The sequence below is a fragment of the Arvicola amphibius genome, chromosome 4, assembly GCF_903992535.2.
Source record: "Arvicola amphibius chromosome 4, mArvAmp1.2, whole genome shotgun sequence".
NCBI lineage: Eukaryota > Metazoa > Chordata > Mammalia > Rodentia > Cricetidae > Arvicola > Arvicola amphibius.
The window spans coordinates 61755278-61782604 of NC_052050.1; the positions used below are offsets into that span (position 1 = coordinate 61755278).

General features: G+C 49.7%; 2 protein-coding genes across 4 annotated transcripts; one reads left to right on the forward strand and one right to left on the reverse strand.

Moving 5' to 3' along the window:
- Positions 1-3051: 3051 nt before the first annotated feature.
- On the reverse strand, positions 3052-6103 carry Mrpl55 (mitochondrial ribosomal protein L55). Its single transcript, XM_038324913.2, has 4 exons — positions 5950-6103; positions 4697-4804; positions 4225-4426; positions 3052-3305 (listed from the first exon to the last, which is right to left on the reverse strand). Exons 2-4 carry the CDS (start codon positions 4744-4746, stop codon positions 3147-3149), a joined length of 411 nt encoding a protein of 136 aa, XP_038180841.1. The 5' UTR covers positions 4747-4804; positions 5950-6103; the 3' UTR covers positions 3052-3146.
- Positions 6104-17231: 11128 nt separating this feature from the next.
- On the forward strand, positions 17232-25371 carry Guk1 (guanylate kinase 1). 3 transcript variants are annotated; one of them, XM_038326415.1, is made up of 8 exons: positions 17232-17367; positions 22152-22265; positions 22591-22632; positions 23025-23121; positions 23716-23854; positions 23935-24019; positions 24720-24805; positions 25053-25371. In XM_038326415.1, exons 1-8 carry the CDS (start codon positions 17307-17309, stop codon positions 25086-25088), a joined length of 660 nt encoding a protein of 219 aa, XP_038182343.1. In that variant the 5' UTR covers positions 17232-17306; the 3' UTR covers positions 25089-25371. The 3 variants fall into 3 exon arrangements, with proteins under 3 accessions (XP_038182343.1, XP_038182345.1, XP_038182344.1); XM_038326417.1 differs by having other exon boundaries at positions 17318-17423; XM_038326416.1 differs by lacking the exon at positions 17232-17367 and adding an exon at positions 17477-17660.
- Positions 25372-27327: the final 1956 nt, after the last annotated feature.

Genomic DNA, 27327 nt, shown 5'->3' on the forward strand with positions numbered 1-27327 from the left:
ATTATAGTGTCAGCCCTAACTGCCCGTAAATAGACTGTGTGGCAAACTACATACACCCTTACAAGTTGGTCTCGAAATCAAAGATCCACCTGCCTCTGTCTCCCTGGTGCTGGTATTAAAGGCATGCGCCACCATCACCCAGCTCCCATTATCATGTTTAAATCTTCCACTAGGCTTGTTCTTGAAGGATAGGCCATTGAGGTAACGAGATGGAGCCTCACAGATTAGTGCTCATATGAAGGGAGCCCTGGAGAACTCTCTTGCCTTCTGTCACTTGAGTATAAAATGAGATGTTGGCTGTCGAGAACCCAGAACAGATCATTTGTCTGAACTAAATAGTGCTGGCATATGGATGACTTAAGGGTGGTGAGATTCTTCTGTTTGTGTTGGGGTTTCAATTAAGGTTAAGTGAGGATACAATGAATTTGACATGAAGATGGAAACAGCTCATGTTGATATTTCTCAAAAAGGGAATTTGGTGGGGCTGGAGAGATGGCTCAGAGGTTAAGAGCACAGACTGCTCTTACAGAGGATCCAGGTTCAATTCCCAGCACCCACATGGCAGCTCACACCTGTCTGCAACTCCAGTTCCAGGGGCTCTGACACTTCATACCAATACAAACAAAACAAATTTAAAAAATATTTTTTTTTAAAAAAAAGGGGGGAATTTGGAATGTCAAATGTAGGAAGGAACACAGAAATGCCTGGGACTTTCCTCAGCTTCTACCGAATAAGGTAAATGATGTTCCTATACCTCAGATACTCTTCTGAAGACAATCATTGTTGTGATTTTGATAGCCTTGAACATGCTGGCCTGTGAAGCAGGCTCCTCTAAGCTGCAAATCTGTAACTCTTGTTATCAAAGGAAAAAAGCAAGCCTTGTCATGCAGCTTGCACACAAGCAAGCTTGCCTTATACCCCTGGTTTCCAGTTCTTATATTAATCAGGAGAGGCAACTTGGCTAATGTCTTCCAGTTTGTTTTTGAGATAGGGTTTAACTGTGTACCCCTGCTGGTCTCACAGAGATCCACCTGCCTCTGCCTCCCAAGTGCTGGGATTAAAGGTGTGGCCACCACACCTCACCCTAGTATTTCTTTAGGTATCTATCTAGAGAGCAGTTGGATCACTCCCTTGTGAGAACTCCTTTGTCACCGCTTTTGGGGAAACTTCACATATTCTACAAGACAACACATGTATAAAATCTGCAGCTGGTGAGATGGCTCGGAGGGTATGGGACAAGCCTGGTGAAGCAAGTTTGATCCCCAGGACCCACATGATGGAGAGAACCAACTTTCACAATTTGTCCTCATACCATAGAGTGTATCCCACCCTGTTAAATGAAAGTACCCCGTCTGAGCTAGGCGTGGTGGCAAGAGTGTAATCCCAGTTCCCTAGAAGGCTAAAGCAGGAAGTCTGGAAGTTCAAGGACTGCCTAAACTTACAAAGAGATCTGAAAGCTAGACTGGGCAATTTAGCAAGGCCCTGCCTCAACATAACCTGGCACTCTCTGGCATCCCAGAGAGACCTGGACAACCCCACTTTTGCTCGTGTCTTTATTCTGTTTTTTTTTTTTTTTTTTTTTTGGTTTTTCGAGACAGGGTTTCTCTGCAGCTTTTAGAGCCTGTCCTGGAACTAGCTCTTGTAGACCAGGCTGGTCTCGAACTCACAGATCCGCCTGCCTCTGCCTCCCGAGTGCTGGGATTAAAGGCATGCGCCACCACCGCCCGGCTCGTGTCTTTATTCTGAATACATGCTGAGTACCTGCAAACAGCTTGTGAAGCAACTAGCACAAGCCCCGAGTTCATGCCCTGGCTTTGGAGGACACAATTAGAACAAGATCACACAAGGACTGGATGGATGGCATGGATGGACCCGAGGGGAGCTGCACAATAAGGGAGCAGCAGACAGTCATGTGGACCACAGTGAAAGAAGAGCAAACCAGTCATCTCCCAGAGAAGCTCCTCAGAAAGCAAGATAGCAGTTTCTGAGGCCCTCACCGCTGCCCAAGTATGCTAAGGACATAGAAGGCTGAACTGCACTGTCTGAGCACAGAATGCATACTAGGTGAAGCTAAGAGGAGCATGGCTATGGGGCAGGGAGGATGTGGAACAAGTGTCCAGACCAATTCCAAGCCTGTGCAGCCTTGAGTAGCCACCTCTTCCTGTGAGAACCAGAATCTGAAGCAACTGACTGAAACAGCCATGAAAGGCTGGATGATCGCAGGCCTGCTTTTGAAGTTAGGTACTATGTGCACTCTTGCATCTGGAGGCAGCCAATGGAATTTTACATCAACATCAAGATGTACAAAGGTTCAGGCAGCTGTTTATAGGCTTTGATTTGTGTGGCCAGTTATTCTGCAAACTAGGGGTTCAAGAAACAGCCTGGCCAGTGGTGGTGGCACACTTCTTTAATCCAGGAGGCAGAGGCAGATGGATCTCTGAGTGTGAGGCCAGCCTGGTCTACAGAGGAAGTTCCAGGACAGCCAGAGATACGCAGAGAAAGTCTGCCTCAGAAACAAAGACACACAGCTTGGCCACATTCCTGGGTACCCAAGAGCAGGGAAGTGTTTCTCCCTGAGACGCTTTTTAGGGAAGAACCTATAAAGGTTGGGGCTGAGGACGACCACTGTAGACTATATGTGATCTAGGAGTTAAACTTGGAGGTTCCTAGGGGTAGGCAGGTAGAGCTGCTAGCGGCTGGGTGCTTCCTGTCCACTGCCCATATACTTCACAACTAACCTTTTCGCAGTGTTTAAAACCCAGAGGTTTGAAGCTGAGTGTGATGGCAAATACCTTTAATCCCAGTACTCAGGAGGCAGCATCGGGCCTGGTCTACATAAGAGTTATAGACCAATCAGGGTGAAACTTTGTCTTAAAAAAAAAAACCCAGAAAAACAAACAAAAAATCCACAGGTCTGACCAAAATGGATCCTAAACCCACTAATCTGTTCTAACTCCAGGGCCTTTCAATCTGGCTTTGAGCTGACACGTGCTTTCCCGAAATGATGAACTTCAGGGCGGGAATTACACATGGAAGACAGTGACAGATGGCTATAGTTTCAAGAAGGTATGATTTACAGACAGATGCCTCCCATCCTTACAAAATGTCCTGTGTGACATTTTGTCACATGTGATGGCCTGACATAGTTACTTCTTGGTCTTGGTCCAAAACCGTTTGTATCGTTCAGTGTCAAAACTGTCAATCATCTCTGGCTCTTCTTCCTTCTTCTGCAGGAGCTGAGCCTCACGTTTTCGGAACCGGGCCCGGCGCTCTTCTGGAGATAGGGCATCCAGGTCTAGGGGCATCTGCATGGGGAGAAGTAAAGGCATGTACTCGCCATTGGGGAGAGTCAGGAAAGTGACCAGGAAGACACCTGGACCTAATCTTTTAGACGGCTGTGCCTTCTATCCTGTGCTGGCCTACTAATTGGTTAGTCAAATCTGTAACTCCTGTTTGGAAGGGAAATGTTTTTCTACTCCTTTCCTAGATTTAGTGTATGTTTGTTTAAGACAGAGTTTTAATTTGTACAAAAAAAAGCTTGGACTCACAGCAATCATCCTCAGCCTTCAGAGTGCTGCAATTACAGCTTTGTGCCACCATGCCTGGTTTTATGTGGTCCTGGAACTAAAAGCTTTATGCCTCTTAGGCAAGCACTCTACCAACTAGACTACACTCCAGCCCACATTTGGTGGTTTTTGTTGTTTGGCTTTTGTTTGTTTGTTTTTTAGATTTATTTGTTATTTACACAGCGTTCTGCCTGCATGCCAGAAAAGGGCACCAGATTTCATTATAGATGGTTGTGAGCCACCACGTGGTTGCTGGGAATTGAACTCAGGACCTCTGGAGGAGCAGCCCGTGCGTGCTCTTAACCTGAGCCATCTTCTCCAGCCCTGTTGTTTGTTAAGCCTGGCGTGGTGACACAGGCCTATAATCTCAGCACTTAAAGAGGCAGGAAGATTGGAGGTCAAGGTCAGCCTCAGTATGTAAGGTCAAAGCCAACCTGGTTTTCATAAGACCCTGTACAAATAAAACAAGAACAAAACCCAAACAAGAAATGACTCATTTGTTTGTTGTAATTTTGATGATTGGAGTTTTTGGTGTAAATTCCTCCAACAACCTGTTCCCCTCCTCCTCCACTTTAGCTACATATGCAACCCCAATCCCAAGTTCGGGCACTGAGCCCCAACACAATGGCTCAGCAAACACCTACTGAAGGACGCTTACCGCTAGCATGCGCCGTGGCTCCCGGTATCGGATATGGATGGTGGAACCGTCCTGCTTGACCAGCAGCACAGGGTAGAGGCGAGCATAGGCCTGTCGGCGCAGCCGAGTAAGTGAGGCCCTGCTGCTGTCAGCTCTCCACGAGGAGGTGTGCAGGTGGCAGGGTGCAGGAGTTGCTGCCGTCATGGCACAGTGCCTCAGCAGGCTACAGACAGACATGCAAACTTTGGTTGATGGGTGGTGCTGAGCCAGATGGCACTGAGTACCCAGCCAGCCAGCCACTGTCAGGGAGGGTATGACAGAGACCCTCCCAGCAATCAGACACGAGCAGGGATTGATGATTCACATTTAGAGGGACCTCTGCTGAGCTATTAGCATCGTCGAAGCTGTCTACAGTGGGTGGCTCAGGGCACAAGCCTCCTAGCACTGAGGATAGGGGTAACAGCCCCTTCCTGGGGAGAGGACAGGGATGTACCTGAGGGGACTGGAATTCCATGCTTTCCCAAGCAGGCTGCCCAAAGGCATTGTTTTCCCTTGGAGCTGTGGTGGCACGAGGAAACAGTCACTGGCCCAGATGTAGGATCTGTTAGGTAAGGAAAAAATAAACCTGATCTTTCCACTTGATTATTGTTCTAAAATCCTTGACTGGAGCTAAGTCAGAGCCAGGTGCACCTCTAGCAGCAAATCTACTTGTGGCTCCACCTTCATTGGTTCCGGGAGTTCTCTACAGATACACTGACACACTGTCAGCTCTTTGCTGTACAATGGCACAGTATTTGCATATGACCTGTCACTGGTTCCCTTGTGCCTTAAATCACTTAGAATACCTAAAAGAATACAAAGCCAGATGTGGACTACATGCCTGCATTTCCAACACTCTGGAGGCAGAGGCAGGAGGATCGGGAGTTCAAGATTATCCTGTTACACAGGGAGTTAAAGGTCAGACTGTGTTAAGACTGTCTCAAAAAACTGAAGCAAGCAACCTGAGTATACACAATCCATATAACTCTTATTAAATGATTTTGTTTACAGGAAAACGCTATGTTCAATGTAGACTCAATTAAAACAGTTATCTTCAGTCCGTGGTTTGAATTCTCCGTGAATGGTCAGGCGTGAGAGCGCGGTCTCACTTGCCAGTCTACCCTACTAGCTCCCCGGCCTCAGATTAGAACAGCTTGTGGAGGCTTTTCATAAAAGCTGCTACCAGCGTCTTATCCTCCAAAGACGAAGTCCGTTTCAGCAGGACCAATGCCCACCCATTTCTGAAGGTTTTGGAGTCAGAGCCTCACCCTGTGCGGTGTGTGTGTGTGGTGCTTGGTTCTTTCTTATTAACATCGTTTTAGTTTTCTTAACAATACGGTTATGACAGGACGCTTATCAGACTATTATCAAGTCTGATTACAGACAGGAAAAGAAGCTCGGGCTACTTTCTCCAATGCCACAAACTCCCAGAGTAGTCTAAGCAGGCGGGAAGTCGAGTGTCCCACACTCAGCAAGATTAAACCAGTGAGAGAGTGCACAGAGTAGGTTCCCAGTGCCTCGGAAGAAGCGACCCAGCTGGTCAATGTCCCAAGTCCGGGACCTCCTGCTCTCCAGCCACGACGACAAGGCTCGGGATCATCTGTGGAGAAGCCCCTTTCTATTCGCCCCACACGACCGTGTATGTCCCCCTCCCTTTCACTCGTCAGTGATGGGACCGGTTACTGCCGGCGCCCAAGAGACTCCAACCTGCGGCCGCCACCTTAGCGTCGGAGGGACCTCGTAGACCCGCCCTGCAGAACTTTACTCAGAAGATGGGAAACCATGCGGTGTCTCTGTAGACGATGATCGACCCTTGTCTGTGACCCAGCTCTCCTGCAGGCGCTGCGGCGCGCAGCGATGATGTCACGTAGCGCGGGTCTGACGTCTTCCGTTAGGGGCAAAGTAAGACCAGGTGGGCGTGGTTGAGACTGACTGAAGCCTGGTTAGTTGTCCTGGTACGCCTACATTGCTACGGGTGGCAAAGCCGGTGTAGGCATGGCTGGCGCATTGCACTGGGCGGAAGGCGGTCGGGACTCTGGGACTTTCTGGGGTGCAGGCTGCATGGCGCAGTGCGTGGATGGAAGCAGGACAGCATTGCTGCTGTGCGTCCTTGACATCTAAGTTTTCTCGCCTTTTTTTTTTTTTTTTTTTTTTTTTTTTTTTTTCCAGGTTTGCTCCGGATCCGATGGTCGCTCATAGACCCCTTTCTCTCAGCAAGTATATGGCTTGTCTGGGGGCGCGTGGTGGACCCATGTCTGGAAGACGAACATTCAAGCGCCATGTCGGGATGGCCAAATAGCCAACGTGAAGGAAGATCATTAGAGAACAATCCGTTCTCCAGAGCCAAACTACACGACTTTCAAGTATCGGACTGGTATTTCCTGAGTAACTCCACACTAAGGGGTCCTGCAGCTCTCCATCCTCTTGAACTTGTGGCAGCAGTTATTGCGAGCCCTGGAGGTGTGCTGCTCTTAGGCTGCAGGACTCTCCATAGTTTCTGGGGAGCACTGCAGAAGGTTGTCTATTTTACTCCCTATGCTGCCTTTAGAGGCTTTTGCCACATTGGGCCCCTGGTGACAGTGTCCTAGAATTTTTTCCTTTCTTGTTTCTTCCTGAGTTCCTTGTCTTTTATCATCCCTCTTTAGGTTGCACTGGTCAGTTAATTTCCCTGTCTCCTCCTGGGGCTGTCCTGCCTATAGGCAGAGGTCTGCCAAAGGACACAAAATGAGAAGTCGTGTTTTGTTTTGGTTTTGCAGCCTGGCTGCCAGCCTCAGAGCTAATCGCACACGCTGGCCTACAAGTGTCGTTATCAGGCTGTAGGAAACACGGGCCACAGAACTGCCCTCACTGTCTATCCATGCAACTGTAAACTGGTGCCCATAGGATCCCCAACAGGAAGCTCCAGCAGCCTTACTAAGGGCCAGGTGAGCCCTGTCAGTGGCCTGGGAGCCACATAGGCATTGTCTGAGGAAAGGGCTGTTAGGCTTTCCTGCTTCTCTAGCCAGCTGTCCCCAATAGCCCTCTTGTTCTGTAGTCATGCCGTCAGAACAGCTGGCAAGGACTCCTCTGGGTGCTGCTGAAACTGTCTAAATTTATAGACCAGTGAGTGTACTAAGTGTTGGATAACCTCTTTTCCATTTTTTTTTTTTTTTTTTTTTTTTTTTTTTTTTTTTTTTTGGTTTTTCGAGACAGGGTTTCTCTGTGGCTTTGGAGCCTGTCCTGGAACTAGCTCTGTAGACCAGGCTGGTCTCGAACTCACAGAGATCCGCCTGCCTCTGCCTCCCGAGTGCTGGGATTAAAGGCATGTGCCACCATCGCCCGGCCCTGGATAACCTTTTTGTACACGGTGTGAAGTTGTGCCTTTGTTCTTCCTCTCTTGCCTAAGAAACCTTCTGATTGGTTAATAAAGAACCGACCCCCCCAATAGCTTGGCAGGAGAGAACAGGCAAGACTTCCAGGGAGAGAGGAACTTCTAGAAAGAATCTGAGGTATGGAAGATTCACCAGCCAGACTTGGAGGAAGTTATTTATGCAGGATTGAGGAAAGGTAACTGAAGAACCAAAATTCCTCCATTTTGTCCTCTGCCTCCATCTTGTGTCTTGTGTAAGCTATTTTCCATGAAACATTCCAGTTCTCAGAAATGGCTAGGGGCAAAAGTAACAAGGTAGCCACCTGGAAAGTACAGATAACCATAGAATGTCCCCACCCAAAGGTCAGCCGATAAAAAAAAAACTTGACAAGCAACGGGGGAGGGGGAGGCTTGAAAATAAAAATTTGTGAAAAGTCCCTAGGCACGAGCCAATCAGGATTCAACCCATCACCCCAAACCCTGCTAATGTAACTTTCCTGGCTTTTGCCTTTAAATGATGCTCTCTGGAAGGGTGGGACACCACCTCCCGTTGCTGCGCTGATGAGGTCCAGGCCGGCCTGCAATTACAATAATAAACCTTGCTTCTGCATTTCAGCGAGTCGGTCTCTGTGGTGGTCTTTTGGGGTCCCCGTGGACTGGGCACAATACTCATCATTGTACCTTGCCAAAATAAATGTTAAAATAAATTATTTCACCAGGCAACAATGGTGCAGAAGCAGGCAGATCTCTGAGTTCAAGGCCAGCCTGGTCCACAGAGTGAGTTCCAGAACAACCAGAGAGATACTCTGTCTCAACAAAACAAATAAATAAAAATTTATGAAATTGGATGCCAAAGATCTCAGATGGAAGATGCTGAAGTTGTTATGTGTTCTTAATTCAAGCAGAGATAACAGAAAAATAAGATGGGGTGGTAGTACACACCTTTAATTCAGTGCTGGGAGACAGAGGCAGGCTGACCTTTGGGCATTCAAGACCAGTGAGCTCAAAGCCAACCAAGGGGCTACAATAGTGAGACCCTAACTCAAAAACAAACTTAAAGAATTGTTATAAATGGGTAGCACATCTGAATTGAACATCAATTCCCTCACAAAGAGCTGTTTTGGAGAGCTTTGAGTAAGAAGGTGATCTAAACCGGACGTTGGTGGCCCATGCCTTTAACCCAGCACTCGGGAGGCAGAAGCAGGTGGATCTTCGTGAGTTAAAGGCCATCGTGGTATAGCAAGTGAGTTCCAGGACCAGTTTCAAAGCTACAGGTCCCCGTCGTCCCCCCCCCGACACTCCCCCCGCAACCTTGTACAGACAAAAAAGAAAGTGATGTAGAGGGACAATTGTTACACTGTGTCTGTTGTGCCAAACAAGGAAGGGGAGAGAAATCAACTATGGGCTCCTGAAACAGCAAAGTCTTTAATAAATTGCCACATAAGCAAGGTCTCTGATCAGTCGTGGCTGGGGAACAAGGACTCCAGAGCTTGCTTTGTCCTGACAGCCCCAAGCAGGGAAGAAGCAGGGTTGATAAGCACAAAAATCACAAACACCTGTGCCACGTTAACAATTTTCACCAATCTGGAATTAAAGATTAGAGGCTTTCCCCGTGTGTCCCATCATTGTCAAGGGACATGGAATGTAAGCTTTGTTTTGTGTTGTTAGGAATCATTTGTTTGTGTTGTTAGGAATAGCCATAATGTTTTTAGAGAACTAAAGATGTATGATGGACTATTTCTATTGTTTAAGGAGGAATTGGCCTTGGGAACTTGGACTTTGCTTCAACCTGCAGGTAAAATGGAAGCTGAAGTCAAAATGACAGTATTTAGGACAAGGTGCGCTTGCCTGTCCCCAGCACAGCGAAGGAACTGCAAATGAAATCCTTAAATAAAATGAACTGATTTTACAATCAATATCTTTGCCTAATTTTACCTTTTGTTTTGTTTTGTTTGTGTTTTTGGAGACAGGGTTTCTCTGTGTAGTCCTGGCTATCCTGGAACTCACTCTGTAGACCAGACTGGCTTTGAACTCACAAAGATTCTCCTGTCTCTGTCTCCCAAATGCTGCCTCCCACTGCCTGGTCCTAATTTTTACTCTAAATTTAAAAACAAAACAAAACAAAACAAAAAACTTTACCCAGAGGAAAGGAAGGGAGGGGAAGGAAATATTCTCTAGGAAGGTGGAATGGTTCTGCTCTTGTCCCACCACCGTAAAGCTGCATTGAGGTGGTACTCTGTGCCTTCTAGAAGGCTGAATGGCTTGGTTGTTTTTAATTGATTTCTCCTAGATTGAAAGACAAGGATTTTTAAATTATTTTTTATTTTTTTAATCTTCATTTATTTATTTATTTGGTTTTTCGAGACAAGGTTTCTCTGTAGCTTTGGAGTCTGTCCTGGAGCTAGCTCTTGTAGACCAGGCTGGCCTCGAACTCACAGAGATCCGCCTGCCTCTGCCTCCTGGGTGCTGGGATTAAAGGCGTGCGCCACCACTGCCTGACGACAAGAGGAATTCTAAAGGATAGTATTTGGAAAGATAGGGAAAATTCTCAGTCTGAGCAAGGAAAGAACCGAGATAAGCAAGGGTAAAGGCAGCGTCAGGATAATGGAGACCAAGGTTCAGGAGCTGCCCCCAAGCTGCCTTGTCTCAAGCAGCACGACTCTTCTTCCTACCAGGTCCTAGGTCCCACAGACACTCAGGACAAAAGGTTACCTGTGGTGCCTATTCTGACCTCATGGTGTCTCAGCATCACAAGTACCTGTGACAGAATTCCCAGTGCTGTCACCCTGGCTCCTGCCTGCTCTTCTCACCCCGTCCTCTCCAGCCCAGGGGCTCGCTTCTCTGTCCTATAAAAACCTCCCATTTTGGTCACAGTTTTTCTTGGTCTTCTGCTCTTGGCTTCTGGTCCTCTCTGTTGCTTTCTCCGCTCTTTCCCTCCTAACACCCCACCACCACCCTTCTCATGGCCTGGTTCAGTCTGCTGATCGTGTTGAGTCTACTTCTTTCTCTCTCTGCTCTGGAATCTTCCAGATGCCTCTAGCTGTACTCTCCCTCATATCTATAATAAAACCCTTTTCTTAAACTATACAGTCATGTCATTTTTATTCACTGGGAAACTGAAATTTACACCTTGTCCGCCCTAGAAATCCCTTCTAAACTGTGATAAATTGTCCTGAGTTTCCGTTTGAGGCCATTTTTTTTGTCTTTGCGCCTGTTTGTACTAGCCTTCACCTTTTATTAATAAAAATAAGAATGTCAGTAGGGCCGGGCGGTGGTGGCGCACGCCTTTAATCCCAGCACTCGGGAGGCAGAGGCAGGCGGATCTCTGTGAGTTCGAGACCAGCCTGGTCTACAAGAGCTAGTTCCAGGACAGGCTCCAAAGCTACAGAGAAACCCTGTCTCGAAAAACCAAAAAAAAAAAAAAAGAATGTCAGTAGGATACACTGATTTCCCAGGCACCACATGATGGTTCTCCTAAGACTCCTCAGTATTTCTAGTAACACATCTTTCCAACTTTTAAATTCTTCTTAAAATTAAGTATGTATATGAGTGTTTTGTCTGCATGTGAGTCTGTGCACCATGGGTGTGCCTGGTGCCCTTGGATGTCCTGGTACTGGGGTAATACATGGTTCTAAGACACTGTATGGGTGCTAGGAATTGAACCTGGGTCTTCGGCCAGACAGTGCTCTTAACTACTAAGTCATTTTTCCAGGTCCCACCCCTTCCTTTTAGTTCTTTAATTGGCAGAGAAAATTAACCTGTTCCTGAACTCCTAGATGGTCCCTAGAGTAGGGCCACAGCTAGGATGCCAGAAAAGTAGAGCCAACATCAGCATGTGCGATGCCAGCCATGGCCCCACATGGACTGCAACCAGTCACACTGTGTGCGAAGGGGAGCCTAGGGCCACCCCCACCCTGGTGAACACGTGAAGCCACACCCAGAGGATTTAGCAGTTGCCCTGATGCTCCTCAGGCTGTCCTTAGGACAAAGCATTCTTCCTGCTGGTGTGGGAGTGTGACTTGTGCCTGCCTCACCATCATAAGGAGGGGGTATGTAGCTTGTTTACTGGAGCCTTTAGCCTAGGGGGAGAATTTGGACTTGGACTTTTGAACAATGTCTTGCTTAGGGTTAGTATTACTATGATGAAACACCATAACCAAAGCCAAGATGGGTTGGAAAGGGTTTATTTGGCCTACACTTCGACATTGTAGTCCATCATTGAAGGGACCAAGACAGGAACTCAAAACAGGGCCAGAACCTGGAGGCGGGAGCTAAGGCAGAGATGGGGGTGGGGGAGTGGGAGGACTGAAGGGGTAGTGCTGCCTACTGACTTGTTCCTTAAGGCTTGCTAATTCTGCTTTCTAATAGAACCCAGAACCACCAACCCAGGGATGGCTCCATTCCTCCCCCATCAATCACTAATTAAGAAAATACCCCATGAGCTTGCCTACAGCCTGATCTTACGGAGGCGTTCCCTTAACTCCTTCCTCCAGCCTGTATCAAGCTGACACCGAAACCAGCCAGCACAGCAACCCTCATTGGAACTCAGCACTGGTTAAAAACACAAGAAGCCAGTTTTCACACTGGAGGACCTAAACAGAGTCCCTATCCTGGAACATCTTGTGACTTGGAGTTCCTGTTCTAGAACTTATATCAACCTCTCAAGCACAAAGAACCTTGTGTGTCCCTTGTGGAAATGGGGCATGGTGGCAGGATGCTGTCTTTACAAGTGTGCCCTTCTGAATACTAATTTTGCTTGGGTGAAGGGCCCTGCCTCAGTTGTTTTACCCACCAACAGGGGCCTTGGTTGCATGAGCATTCACTTGGAACTGGTAGCCCATTGTGGTGATGACCTTGTCTAGTATCCCTCGCCTTTCTGTAGGCTACTCATTTGGAAACAGATATTCACCTTCTCCCTCCCTCCCTAATCCCCCTCTAAGTGTGTGAGTGGGTCCTCATACACCCACATCTATGTTTATGTAAATGCAGATTAGTATCAATTGTGTCTCCTCCGTCAACCTCCTTTACTCGTCCTTTGAGACAGAGTCACTGGACCTGACTTCAGGTCTTCTATGGTACCTCAAGGCCATAAATATGCCCAGGTCCTAATAAAGGTGTTCAGGTTTTGTCCAGAGTGTGGAAGAGAAGTGACCCAGGCCCAAGCCACATTCATTCAATCCTCACATAAACTCCACATTCTGACTTCCTCTCTCATGACACTATTCCTGTTGCTTGCTTGTGGTCTCTCTGGAAGCAAACAAACATTCCAGTGAGCTCCAGTAGGCTGGCTCGACCTGGGGCCGGTTTTGAAATTGCAGTTGACCAGTAAGGAAGCTCAGGTACGAGTATGGGGATAGGTTATGGCTACTGTGGGCAAGGGGTTCAAGTTAGAGGCAAAATACAGCTACAAAGAGGTGATCTGTTCATTGCCAATGTGGAAAGACACCAGTCCATGAAAAGAAGTGTTTGGGTTTTTTTTTTTTTTTTTTTGGGTTTTTTTTTTTTTTTTTTTTTTTTTTGGTTTTTCGAGACAGAGTTTCTCTGCAGCTTTAGAGCCTGTCCTGGAGCTAGCTCTTGTAGACAGGCTGGTCTCGAACTCACAGAGATCCGCCTGCCTCTGCTTCCCTGAGTGCTGGGATTAAAGGCGTGCGCCACCACCGCCCGGCAGGTTTTAGTTTTTAAATTACATTGTATTTATTTTTTTCTCTGTGTGTGTCTGTGCAGGGTGCCCATGTACCACGATGTACACGTGGCTATCGGAGGCTAGTCTGCAGGATGAGCTCTCTCCTTCCATCGCATGGGTTTCTGGGAGCAAAAGCAGGTAGTCAAGCCTTGCAGCAGGCACCTATATCCCTTTGAGAAATGTCCATGGCTCCTCAATTTTTATTTATTTATTTTAGTTTTTGCTGTGGTTTTTTTTTTCTTTTTTCAGACAAGGTCTCTCTATGTAGCCTTGGCTATTCTGGAACTTGCTACATAGACAAAGCTAGATTGAAACTCACTATATAGCCTAGGCTGGCCTTGCCTTTCTGACAATATTCCTGCCTCAGATTCCTGAGTGCTGGGATTATAGGTGTGAGCCACCAAGTCTTGTTACTTCTTGACTGGTTCTTTTGAAAAGCAGGCTGTGGCAGGGGCTGTGATGGGTGAAGTTCAGCACAAAGAAAACAGTGAAGAGCAAAGGACTTCCCCTCCCCCTCCCCCCCCCCCCCCCCCCGCTTTCTCCTTTTCTGGTTTAAAATTGTGAGTTTTTTTTTTTTTTGTCTTGCTGGGTGGTGGCGGTGCACACCTTTAATCCCAACACTTGGGAGGCAGAGGCACGGAGATCTCTGTGAGTTCGAGGCCAGCCTGGTCTACAGAGTGAGTTCTAGGACTGGTTTTATAGCTACTGGGAAACCCTATCAAAAAAAAAAAAAAAAAAAAAAAAAACCAAATTGTCTTATAGGGGCTGGAGAGATGGCTCAGAGGTTAAGAGCATTGGCGAGCCGGGCGGTGGTGGCACACGCCTTTAATCCCAGCACTCGGGAGGCAGAGGCAGGCGGATCTCTGTGAGTTCGAGACCAGCCTGGTCTACAAGAGCTAGTTCCAGGACAGGCTCTAAAGCTGCAGAGAAACCCTGTCTCGAAAAAACCAAAAAAAAAAAAAAAAAGAGCACTGGCGGCTCTTCCAGAGGTTCTGAGTTCAATTCCCACTAACAAGGTGGCTCACAACATCTATAATGGGATTGTAGAACTTTAAGACAATTCTGAAGCCATTTCTGACAACTCTCAGTACTTCCCCTCCTTCCCTGGGAACCAAGGACATAACAGCTATGCATGCACATATTGAGAGGTTGGGAATTTTCCATCTCCCTGAATAGGGGCAAGATAATCCTTAGGTGTTGACTCAGTTACTGTTGTTTTGACTTAGTCCCTGAGAAGGGGCAAAGTGACCCACAGAAGTTTCCCTTTACCTCATCTGATCTGGCAACCACTCTCCAGCCAATTATTGGTAATAGCCTTTTTGAATAAGCCAATCATAATAGTTAAAGAACAACCCCCAGACACCCCTTCCTTCTATGGTTTGTCCCTTTAAAAATAGCCTGTACCAGACATTCAGGGTCTTCTAGCCTCCAGACTGCTGGAAGACCCTGTCATGACAGAATCAATAAAATCCTCATGCTTTTACATCAGCTGTGATATTGAGAGATGGTCTCTTGGGGCGACTCCTCCTCCTCGGTGATTGGATGTTAGGGTCCAACAGGATCTGGTTCCCTCTTCTCATGTGCAGGCATACACACAGGCAGAACACTGTATACATAATAAATAAAATAATCTTTTTTAAAAAAATGGCCTTATATGCTGGACTTGGTGGTTCACCCCTATAATCCCAGAGGCAGAGACAGGCAGATCTCTGTGAGTTCAAGGTCAGCTTGGTCTACAGAGTAAGACCTTGTCACAAAAATAGATAAGTAAATAGAAAGATAAATAAATAACCCTATCCTTTTTCCCTTCCACTCTCCAGCCTGTAACATATTTAAGACGTATCCAAATTCTTTTTTTTTGTCATTGTATTTAAAGCAATTTTTGGTTCCCAAATTGAGACAGCAGACAGAAGCTCAGATGGTGGAAATGAGTCTCAGGATTTAGTGATAGGTTCAGTGGAAGACACAGCTAAGTTCCCAGAGCCTCATAAACTCAAGGTCAACCTGCCAGCAGGTGTGTGGTGCCCTCGCCACCTGCCACCCCCCAGACTCAACTATAATCAAGCATTCCTTGGTGTTCCAGCTCCCAAATAATGACACTGAGACTTCTTATTAATTACAAAAGTTTTGGCCTTAGCTTTGGCTTGTTCCCAAGTAACTCCTGAAACTTAAATTAACCTGTTTATATTAATCTACATTTTGCCACATGGCTTGTTACTGTTGTGCCCAGTCTGTGGGGACTCCAAAAGACCACCACAGAGACCAACTCACTGAAATGCAGAAGCAAGGTTTATTATTGTAATTGCAGGCCAGCCTGGACCTCATCAGCGCAGCAACGGGAGGTGGTGTCCCACCCTTCTAGAGAGCATCATTTAAAGGCAAAAGCCAGGAAAGTTACATTAGCAGGGTTTGGGGTGATGGGTTGAATCCTGATTGGCTCGTGCCTAGGGACTTTTCACAAATTTTTATTTTCAAGCCTCCCCCCACCTTGCTTGTCAAGTTTTCTTATTGGCTGACCTTTGGGTGGGGACATTCTGTAGTTATCTGTACTTTCCAGTACCCTGATACTTTTGCCCCTAGCCATTTCTGAGAACTGGAATGTTTTATGGAAAATAGCTTACACAAGACGTTAGGCAGAGATGGAGGACAAAAGATAGGAACTTTGGTTCTTCAGTGAGTACTTTTGTTGTTGTTGTTGTTTTTTTTTTTTTTTTTTTTTTTTGAGACAGGGTTTCTCTGTGTAGCTTTGGAGCCTGTCTTGGAACTCGCTCAGTAGACCAAGCTAGACTCGAACTCAGAGATCCTCCTTCATCTCTCGCTTGAGTGTTGGGATTAAAGATGTGAGCCATCACTGCTCAGCTGGTGCACACCTTTTAAATTAATTAATTAGGTTCTTTCAAGACAAGGTTTGCCCTGGTTGTTCTGGAACTCACTTTGTAGACCAGGCCGGCCTTGAACTTGCCTCTTGCCTCTGTCTGGAGTGCTGGAATTAAAGGCATTTATTTATTTATTTATTTATTTATTCATTCGTTCATTTATTTATTTATTATCTTTTTGGTTTTTCGACACGGGTTTCCCCTGTAGCTTTGGAGCCTGTCCCCCGGAACTAGTTCTTGTAGACCAGGCTGGGCTTGAACTCACAGAGATTCACTTGCCTCTGCCTTCCGGTGCTGCGATTAAATGTGTGCACCGCCACCACCCAGCGAAAGCAAGTTTTCTAATCCTACCATTTGGTATGGTAGAGGCAGGTGGCTCTCTGGGAGCCTGTCAGGACTACATAGCCTACATGTGTATGTGCATGAGCCTGAGTGAGTGCAGGTGCCTGAGGAAGCCAGGTGAGACCATACATCATTTGAGTCTGAGAACTGAACCGAACCTGGTTCTTAAAGGGTAGTCGGATAATGCGAAGGCGTGACTCAACGGACTCGATGCTGATTTCATTTTTTTTTTTTAATTTTATGTGCATTGGTGCTTTGCCTGCATGTTTGTCTATGTAACTCCTAAGACCGGAGTTACTGACAGTTGTCACCCGCCATGTGAGAACTGGGAATTGAACCCAGGCCCTCTCTGGAAGAGCTGTCAATGCTTTTAAACGCTGAGTCATCTCTCCCGGCCACGTGATTTTTAAAGTGCTCCTCTTCGGGTCTTCTCTGTGGGCAGGCGGGGGTCTGAATCTAGAAAAAAAAAAAAGCGAACATGGAATAAAACCAAGCCTGAAGACCCAAAGACTAAGGGTGAAATGGGCGTGGTCTTAGGGGAGTACCACGCAATACGCCTGCGCAGCAATGCGGCGCTCCCCCTCCTGCTGGACCGGGCAGACCGACGCGCTGCTGTGACGTAGCCCCGAGGCCGTGACCAGGACAGGTGATTCGGAGTGGGCGGGGCGGAGGGGGTGACGTAATGTCGGCGGGCGGTGGTGGGAGGGGGCCGCATTGGCAATTTTGCGCACTCCGTGTGCGCAGCCGTGCCGCGCTCCGGTACGCCCTCGTGGGCCGGCGCGCCGCTGTGACGTAGTCCTGCGGGCGGTCCCTGATGCTGCGGCGCCCGCTGGTCGGGCTGGCAGTGGCCGCCCTGGCTCGCGTCCCTGCGGACGGTGAGTGCGCTTTGCTGCTGACGACTGACTGCCCCAGGAGCGGGACTTGCGGCCGCGTGCGTCCTTTGCGCGCTGCCTCCAATGACCCCTGTTCTTGTGAGGATGCCTGGTGAACGTGTTTTCCGGGTCCTCAGAACGACAGGGACAGGCATGCGGAGTCGCAGCCACCCGCAAGCCCGCGCAGCCTGAGCCTAGTTGGCGCTCTTCCTCGGCGCCCTACCCACTCGGCATCCTGGACAGGCTCAAGCACCTGGCTTTCCCCCTTCGCCATTGCCGGACTTCGGTGTCTGCAGGTGGTGCAGGCCCCGCTGACGCCTGGGTGTGGGTGTTGGGATTCGGCCTGTCCCAGGTTGAGAGGTTTCTGGTGCCGCCTTTGGACTTAATATTCCCAGGCATCTTTTTATCCAACGTGGGAGTGGGCGGGGAAGCGGTGAGTGAGAAGGTTCCTTTAGGTGGTGGCTGGAGGAGGAGCAGGTGACATTAGCTAACTGAAGAGATTGGGAGAAAGCGAATAAATGGCTGGTCAGCCTTGAATAGGGTCCAAGGAGAGGAAGATTTGTTTCTGTGGGTACTCCTCCAGTTTACCTTTTGGGGATCATAGGTTAGTTGTGAGAGCTACCACTAGGCGGTTTCCATTTGGCACTAAGGAGCAAAATACCTTGCTACTTTAGCCTCTCTACCCACGTTACCCCTGCCTTCACATATTAGGTTTTTATGTTGCCGTAGATGCTAAATCAGCCATTGCTGCTGTTTGCCTGGCCTTCCTAGGTTCAGCGCTGGATCTCTTGTCTAGGAGGGGCTAGGTGGGGAGACTAGTAATTTTCTGGAGTAGTAAATTTGAGGCAGTATACGTCTGTCCAGCCACACTTAAACTTTCTTTTTGTCTTGACACATACAAAATATCCAGGAAACATGTTGAGGTAATTTGAAGGAAGAGGCAGAAGGAGGTGTGGGAGGAGACAGCCCAGGCAACAAAAGAGAGGTAAAATGAGGGTGAGCCCTTGGTAGGCAGCTGTAGGAGGCAGGCTGCTTGCAGCATACCTGGTCTTCCTTGCTCCACCCTGTCCCCATTCTCACTGATTCTGAATGTGGTGGTCCTTGGTTTCCACCGGCCTTGCCTGCAGTAGACCTCAGTCTCTCCTGCCCTATCTCCCATCCTCCCTGACTCTGCTTGTACTGGTCCCCAGTCTCCTCTGCCCTGCCCTACCCATCCCTTGCCTGCATATATTGGGCCTTAGTGCCCTTTGCCATACCTGCCCCCCATTCTCCCTGGTCCTGCTGGGTGGGCCTCATCTACCCCTCAGTCTTGCCTGACCCTGTTTTCTTACTTTCCCTTCTACACAAGTGAGCAGTTGACAAGCTCTGCAACATCCTGGGTCTTTCCATTGTGCTCTCCTTGGGTTCTGAACCCTTTTTTTCTTTCATGTTCGTTTTGCCTCATGATTATGGCATCCAGGACCCCATTCGAGATTCAGCCTGTTCTTTTTTGTCCTTGATGGGAAGAGTCACAAACAGAGATGGGTAGCACCAGGAAGGTCCAGCAGCCTGTCCGTGGTTGGCTGCTACTCCACCCTTCCTTCCGTGGGAGGCTGTGGTACGTCCGTCTGGCTCAGGTAGAGGAATGAGCATGAAAATGCTTTGGCTGCTCTTGGTGCTGCCGTTGGAAGAGGCTCCTCAATTCTGGGGGCTTCAGGGCTGGAATGTGTCACTCATATCTGCCTAGTGCTGCTTGTAGCTTCAGTGGACAGGAGGGATGTGGTTGTGACAGATTTCTAGTCCTAGGGGCCCTAAGGTAAAGACAGGAAGAGGCTGTGTAGGAAGTTGTGTCTAGGGAGTGTTCCAGGAGAGCATGTTCCCTCCCAATGCTCCTGTGGAAATCACTTGTATCTTAGCTCGTCTTAGAGTTAAGGGCTTGGGGCTCTTTGTCAGGCAATTGAAGTCTGGGGCTAGAAGAGCTAAAGAGATTGGGGTCCAAAGTTTCTCCAGTGGTCTCCCCAAAGGAAGTTGCCTTTGAGTAGCACACACGTCTGTAAATGCTAGAGCAGAGACTAGATCTGTAGTTTCTGCCGTTAGCTGTGGCCCTGTGGAGATGTAGTGAACGCCTGGTCACCTGGCTGCTGACTAGAGTCCCTCCGTACTCCCCTTGCCAGGCCCCAGTGCTGCTGTACCACACAGCTAGCTAGCCAGGGTCATCTGGTAGGGTCTGTGTAGATCCAAGCAAGTGTAGTGTCATCGAGAGTCACCAAGAACTGTCAAAGGTCCATGGGCTGCACGTGCCCGTGCCGGGTGACACCTATTGGCACTTTTCAGAGCCAAGGTGCCAACAGGTGGAGCTGGTGCCCTGTGACTCCTGAAAGGCTAAGCGGCTCAGCAGGGGTGCCTTAGGGGGTGAAGAGCTGGGTTGGATTCAGCTGTCGCATATGTCCACATGTGCACGCCAGTGTCCTTCCTCCCCGTCTGGTCATGGCCTGCAAGGTACAGGGTTAGGGTCAAGAGAGGGCTCCCACAGTGCCAGAAATGAGGATTTGAGACTGGAATCTGGTGCTACCAGTTCATCATTACTTAGAGTTGGAAGCAGGGAATAGAGTGGGGGATGGGTATAGGCTGCTCCATTGTGTGATGAGATTACAAATCATGTGTTTCTCCCATGCTTGTCCCTCATGCATGTCCTCTTGACTGTCCAACCTGGGATCTTTTTCTCAGAAGCTTTCTTACCTCATGCACTTTGGAGCATCTCTCTTAGCTGTGGTTCTCCTCTGTTGTTGTACTCGTTCTTCTTTGAGTGTCGGATCCTGTGTTCTCAGTCTCTGGAATACAGCTGTGCAGTGAGTTACTCAGCCCCGTGGTGAGCTCTGCCTTAAGCTCCTTTTAAGCTCACAGGAACCAAGAGCTCCAGAAATGGGTCATTTGGAATGTGCAGGTGTAGAACCCATATTGGCAGCTGTAGATCACAGCCTGTGGCCATCAAGGGAATTTGGAGCCAGTGCAGCACCTTGAGGAACTCTCATCTGGAGTGCCTGATACAGCAGGCAGAAGGAAGGCAGCTTTGTAGGAGCTGGATTGGGTGGTTTGTAGCGTACGCTCTTAGGGCCAGGCCATAGTGGAAGCAGCAGGGCTCAATAGCTAGGGAAGAGGATACCTGTGAAAAGGTGGTGATGAGTGGGTCAGGGGAAGCCTGGAGCCCAGACAGGAAATTAGCATACAGTGGCCAGTGTGATTGGGGAGAGCCAGAAGGGAGCAGTGTCATTGAGAGGCACCACTGGTGACACTGAGTGAGTTTCTCTAGGACCCCTTAACTGTGTCTTTTTGATAGCTGGTCCTATGTGCTTCTCAGGGACATGTGCATGTGTGTGTTTTCAGTATGCATGTGTGATGTGCATGTGCATGCACATGTACTATACACATAGTGCTTGTACTCCTGTGGGTGATAGAATACCAGCACCAGTGCTTTTGTAAGATTACCTCATGGCCTACATCAGGGATTAAGAACACAAGACTTCCCTAAGCTGATGCCCTACCTTCAGCCTATGCCTTTTGGACCAAAAGCTGCGTGGGCCTCACCCTTAAAGGCCAAAGGTGCTTGGGTTGGCAGACAGCCCCTCCAGCTCCCAAATACCCTCCCTGGATCTCCCTTTTCCTCAGCCTCAGTAGAGAGCAGCAGCTCATGTCTCTCAGCCCCTGTGGTGGCTCTTCCTCATCTGTCAGTGTGTCAGATGCAGCCCTGGTTATTTGGACAGGTGTAGTCTCAGGAGCAGGACAAGTAACTTCCTTTTCCTTCTTGCACAGTGGAAGAACGGGGCTGATCTCTTTGCAGCCAGTGCAGGCAGGGCTGGGTGCCCCAGGGATTTATTGAAGGGCGGGGTATGGGCTTGGCAGAGATTAGTCCCCTGTCCCTCGGTGTAGAGCAGACATTGACTCTTCCCAGGTTAATCACGGAGGCTGCAGCACATCAAGTAGGTGGTTTCCATCCTGGGGAGGCAGGAGGGCCTTCATAGACAGGGTCCTGGTTGTATAAATGAGGACCTGCTCAGAGGCCAGGCTGGAGGGAGGATTAGGGCTGAGGGTGAGGTGGGGCTGGGTGCTTAGGCATGAGCTTGGGAACCGGTGAGATAAGATGGTTCTAGGGTAAGAGAAGGAGGCTCAGGTCCTAGATCAGACTGTGAGGGAGGAGGCTTCTGCTGTGCTTTCATGCCAACCACATCAGTTGCTCCTCCGTTGGCAGCCCCTACCTGCGGCAGATCTGGATCCTAAGCTGCATTTACTTTCCCCTTGGGAGGCTGGGGGTCCTATTCCAACTCTCGGCTGCTGGCTGCAGCTTGTATTTCCCAGAGAAGTTAGAGATGGTTGCATGTCTAGTGGGAAGTTTCCCAAACAGGTTTGAACTGAATAGACTTGAGGATGCCATGTTTGTAGTGACAGGGAATTTCTGTTTTCAAACTTGGACCTCCCAGTGGGCAGTGCCATTTATGGGCACTGCAGTGTGAGGTCAGGTTTTGGAGGGCAGCCTATATGGGGTGGGACCAATGAGTGCTGCATTGTCTGTTTCTGGGTCACATGCCTGTGGACATCCTGTTGGGTGTGTGTGAGACTGGATGTTGGAATCCTGTTGGCCTTCCTGCCTGTGTTTACCATCTTACCAGTTGACTACTGTTGAAAGGAGGGTTCACATTATAGGGGGTGCTGCCCTTGGGAGTCACTCATGCCACTGCCTCTTAGAATAATGCCAGGTTACCAGCAAGGGCAAAACCTCTCATGTCTGTGATGCCCCTCCTCTCCTCTCACAGGCATGGCAGGACCTAGGCCAGTGGTGCTGAGTGGGCCGTCAGGAGCAGGGAAGAGCACCCTGCTCAAGAAGTTGTTCCAGGAACATGACAGCATCTTTGGCTTCAGTGTGTCCCGTGAGTGCCCCAGGACCCTGAAGGGCAAGGAGCTCAGAGGCTATCCCAGAACTGGACCACTAGAGTTCCAAATATACACCCCCAGCCTAGGAGATGCTCTCCTTACCTCCTCAGTCCCATTACCCAATCCCTTCCCATGGCCTTCATCTAGAGTAAGCATCTTGGCCCCAGTGACCTCTTGATCTGATCTGGGCTTTCCACTGGCTGTGAGCACCACCTGCTGCTATACAGCCAGAGAACTGAGCAGGCCTGCAAGGGAAGACCCTGGGTAGGGTGGAAGAGTTGTACACCCATTTCTTCAGTGTGTGATAGGTCTTTTTTCTAGATACTACAAGGAACCCACGACCTGGTGAGGAAAATGGCAAAGGTGAGCTGACCTGCTAATCTAAGGGTCTCCGGCATGACTTACTGTGGGGGGAAGGAGGCAGTGGGAGGGCATGAGGGTTTGCTCTGTCCCTTGGCTATAACAGAACTCAGTCCCCAGCAGGAGAGTATCTCTTGCCTTTGGGTTAGTAGCTTGATTAGAGTCTGTGCATCATCAGAGTGAGGGCTGGACCTTCTGCCTACCTGATACATGGCAGGGGTATTCCCCTTTTCTGTGGAACTTGACTATTTCTAGTCCCCCAGCAAGGACAGTGAGGACAGTGTTGTCTGTTCCAGTCTGGATCTAGCTGTAACAGTCATGTGTAGGATGGAGAGGGGCCAGGCCAGGCAGGTCTGGGTTTTGGGTATCCTCTGAAAAGCCCTCTTCCTCTCCAGATTACTACTTTGTGTCCAGGGAGATGATGCAGCGTGATATTGCAGCAGGGGACTTCATTGAACATGCTGAGTTCTCCGGGAACCTGTATGGGACAAGGTGGGCTGAGTTTGGTGTGGATCAAGGTGACCCCAGAATTGGCAGAAGGAAGCTCTCCCACCTCTCTCCTCTGTCATATGATGTCCTTGCAGTCTCCCGCCTAGGCTGGGATGGCTTAGCTGATTGACTCCAGGGAGCAGGCGGGCCGAGTCATGCCCCAGGCTCGTCTGTCTCAAGCCATCCTGTGTGGCAGGAGCCACATGAGTACCTCACAAAGGAAGAGCTAGGCAGTGACAGGCAGCTCAGGCCTAACCAAATGGCTTTTGGCTGCAGGACAGGTACAAAGGACTGTGCTTTCAGAGGACTTGACAAGGCCGAGGGTATGCTTGGATGTTCTGGGAAGTACAGACGGTGCTGGGTTCAATGAGCCTCTGCTCTTTCCATGCTAGGCCTAGGATGGGCCTTGGGGAGGAAGGGGCTGAGTTTCTCTGAAGCTCTTGGAAGCTTTAAGAGACTACCAAGGGTGAAGTTTAGCAGCTAATGCGTGTATTCCTGAGAGGATGGCCAGCAGGCAAACACTCATGTGGGCTTAAGGGCTAGGGTCTTGCCTTGGGTCACATTGAAGGTCTGCTCACTGCCCTTCCCTGCTCCCAGCAAGGCGGCTGTTCGGGCTGTGCAGGCCATGAACCGCATCTGCGTGCTAGACATTGACCTACAGGGTGTGCGCAACATCAAGAAGACTGATCTACATCCCATCTACATCTCTGTGCAGCCCCCCTCACTGGCTGTGCTGGTAGGTACCTGGTGTGGGAGACCCGCAGGGCAGGCCCCGAGACTTGGAGAGTACTGACTCAACAAAGGCCTGCATTTCAGGAGCAGCGACTGAGGCTGCGCAACACTGAGACTGAGGAGAGCTTGGCAAAGCGGCTGGCAGCTGCACAGGCTGACATGGAGAGCAGTGAGTGTGGTCAGGTCATTTATACCTTATGAGCATGTGGCCAGCCCATTCACCAGGAGACAGGGAGGACCAAGGGCAAAGATGGAGGAGTTCGAGACTTCTTTGTCTGCAGAGACTTTGAGGGGCCACACTTCTCTTACTGACTTGAGTGTGTCATAGACATCTTCTTGCAAGCTGTGTTCTTGTTTCTGGGTCTGAGTTTGGCCCACATTCAGACACTGTCACTGAGACCTTTTTTTTTTCTTTTCTTTTCTTTTTTTTTTTTTTTTCTTTTTTTGGTTTTTCGAGACAGGGTTTCTCTGCAGCTTTTTTAGAGCCTGCCCTGGAACTAGCTCTTGTAGACCAGGCTGGCCTCGAACTCACAGAGATCCACCTGCCTCTGCCTCCCGAGTGCTGGGATTAAAGGCGTGTGCCACCACCGCCCGGCTTTCACTGAGACCTTTTGCTGTTTCTCTGTGTGCATATGGGAGCCCGTCACAGGTAGTGCCAGTTCTAAATAGAGGCCTGGGGAGGGGCCAGTGGTCCATACTCTAGTACTCAGAACTTGAGCAAGCCCCAGCTGAGGTTCTCTAGAGGGGAAGGCAGAGTTCCATCTAGTCCTGGCTGTCCTACTACAGAGACAGGCAAGAGTAGCCGTAGAGGTTGTTGCAGTGGGGAGAGGCCAGATTCTCTGTGTTCCTGACTCTTGTCTCATTCCCAGGCAAGGAGCCTGGCTTGTTTGACCTGGTGATCATCAATGACAACTTGGATAAAGCCTATGCAACACTGAAGCAGGCACTGTCTGAGGTGGGCCCCTCCCCACCTACCCTGTCCTGGCACAGTCCCCTGCTCAAGCCACCCTGTGAGTCCAGCAAGCCCTGCTGAGGCCAGGGCTCACACCCTTGCTGCACCAGCTGAGGCTCTGCCAATTGCCAGCTGATCAAGTACAAGTGCAAAGTCCAAGAGTCCTTGGGGGGCCAGGGGAGGATCTGAGACCCAGCCCTCCCTGGTTCCCTGCCTCTCCTAACTTTTTGTTTTCCTTTTTCCTTGGCAGGAAATCAAGAAAGCTCAGGGAACTGGCCATGCCTGAGGGTCTGCTTCATTCCACAGAGTGATGCCTGTGTCCCAAATATATCTGGGTCATGAGGTGGGGTGATCTTTGCCAGGGCACCAAGGACTTGTGTAGACTTCTACTGTGGAGTAGGAGGAGCTGCCCCTTTTCTGGCCACATGGTGGCTCTTCACCCTGTGCTGTCTTGCTGAGGCTGAAGGACTCGGAAATGTACCCACTTCTATTCTCTCTGGGCTGTCCCTGTCCCTCCTGCTGGAGCAGGACTGACATCCTAATAAAGTAACTATTGGGTTAGAGTGTCACAGCTGTCCACACTGGGCCTATGACCCCTGGTTGCCTACCTCTACCTGGTCAACCCGTATGAAAGCTGCCAAGGGGGTTCCAGGGTCCACCAGTCATCAGAATGCTAGCTGGGTTGATTGTGATCACTTCTTCCCCTCGGAACCAGTCAACTGGGACAGCCAGCATGGGTTGGAATGGGGCTCAGTACTGGAGAACCTGGTACTGCTGCCTCTTTGAGCTGTTTCTGAGCCATTTAGGGATACAGAGTGACAAGAATCACTGGCCAGGAAGGAAAGTGCCCAGCCACCAGGGAAGAGCGTGAAAATGAGGACATTAGTGCTGGCCCTGGGACCTGTGGGTACTATGTTCTCTTGCCCTTATGTAGAGCCTTCCAAGCCCCAAGGCAGGGCAGTGAACCTTTCTGGGCTAGAAGAGGGGCAGAGCCTTGGGCCTTTGTAGAGATTCCAGATTCTGAGCCCTAGAGCTTGTAGAGGGTGCAGCATTCCTGAGAGAGATGTCTGTAAGTTGAGGGAGGCTGTCCCTCCCCTTCTGCCCAAGATGAGACATTTTGAGTGTCTGGGTCCTGCTGTCCTCCCCTCTTCCTCTGGGCTCTCAGCCCAGGCTGCCTGACTCCGCCCAGGAGAGCAGTCCCTGCAGTGAGGGCAGTGGCTGTTGCCAGCTACCCCCACCCGGTGGTCAGCTACAGCTCTCCCTTGTGCATCTCCAGGTGAGGCTGCTCCTGGGACAGGACTTGGGCAGATTTGATGGATGTGGGTGTGAAGAGGGCAGGCAGGTACCCAGGCAGAAGGAGCCAGAGAGACCGGGGAGCCCTGGGATGCCTCCAAAAGTACAGATGTTCCTCAAGAACGGTGAGCCAGAATTTCCTGGACCTCAAGTGGAGGCTGGGGAAGAGAGGGCCAGGACCTGCCTGGGCCCCCAGCAGGCCTGTCTAGCTCCTCGCTGCTCCACCCCCAGGGACAATCATGGATTCAGACCCTGGGGGGAACAATGGAGCCCTTGAGGGCCCCTCCTCCACCCCCCATTGTGCTTGGTGGCGAGAGGTGGCCCTAGCCCTAGCCGGCAGTATGCCCTTCGAGAGGACCAGCATCCCTCCGGCAGGTGGAAGGGCTCAGCCAGAGGCTTGCATTCCCAGCTTGGAGAAGGTAGGGAGGGCACCGATGGGGCTGCAGACAGGCAGAGTCTTGGCTGGTCTGTACTCTCATGGCTAATGTGGAGTTTCCCAGGCTCCTGTATCCTCACTGGCCTGTCAGGCTCTGTGGGGGGATGTCACAGGCAGTTCCAGTCTGGGAGACTCACTGGAGCTCTGGCCAGACCTTGTCTTGTTGCATTAAGGGACCCTCGGGGTGTCCATCAGCTTGGGTCCAGCTGACTTCTCGGCTCTTCTGGGGTAACTAGACCAACGGTGGGGGAGATGGGAACTAACTGGTGAGCTCAGGGTGTACTCAGTACCTCCCCCAGCAGCTGAGGCCCTTCAGGCTGTTCTAAGATGGGCCGGTCCACCCCAGCTAGTTGCAATGTGTCCAGGGGATCAGTATGGGCACCAGGCCCAGTGTACTCAAACTAAACAAACTTTCTTTATCCACTTGCCTTCTGCCAAGCAGAACCTCTCAGCAGCTGGACCTACACAACTGCTGATGGTTTAGTGTGGCCCTGTAATTGGCACAGAAGTTCCTTCTCTAAGTGTTTTCCTACCTGCCTGATATGTCCAGGGACTGCAGAGGGAGATGTGAGGGTGGTAACCAAGTCCAAGGATGGAGGGGAGCTCTTGCCCAGGAAGGCCTGCTGCCTGCTGGCTGGAGTTGCTGTTGTATGGGGAAGCCTCAATAGACCCTTCTGGGGAATAAATTCTAGAGGTGGGCAGGGGAACCTGGCCCAGCTGTGGGAGGGACTGGTGGGTGAGGCAGGAGGACTGAAGGACAAGGATCAGGGTGAGTGTGGACTTCCTACAAGTAGTT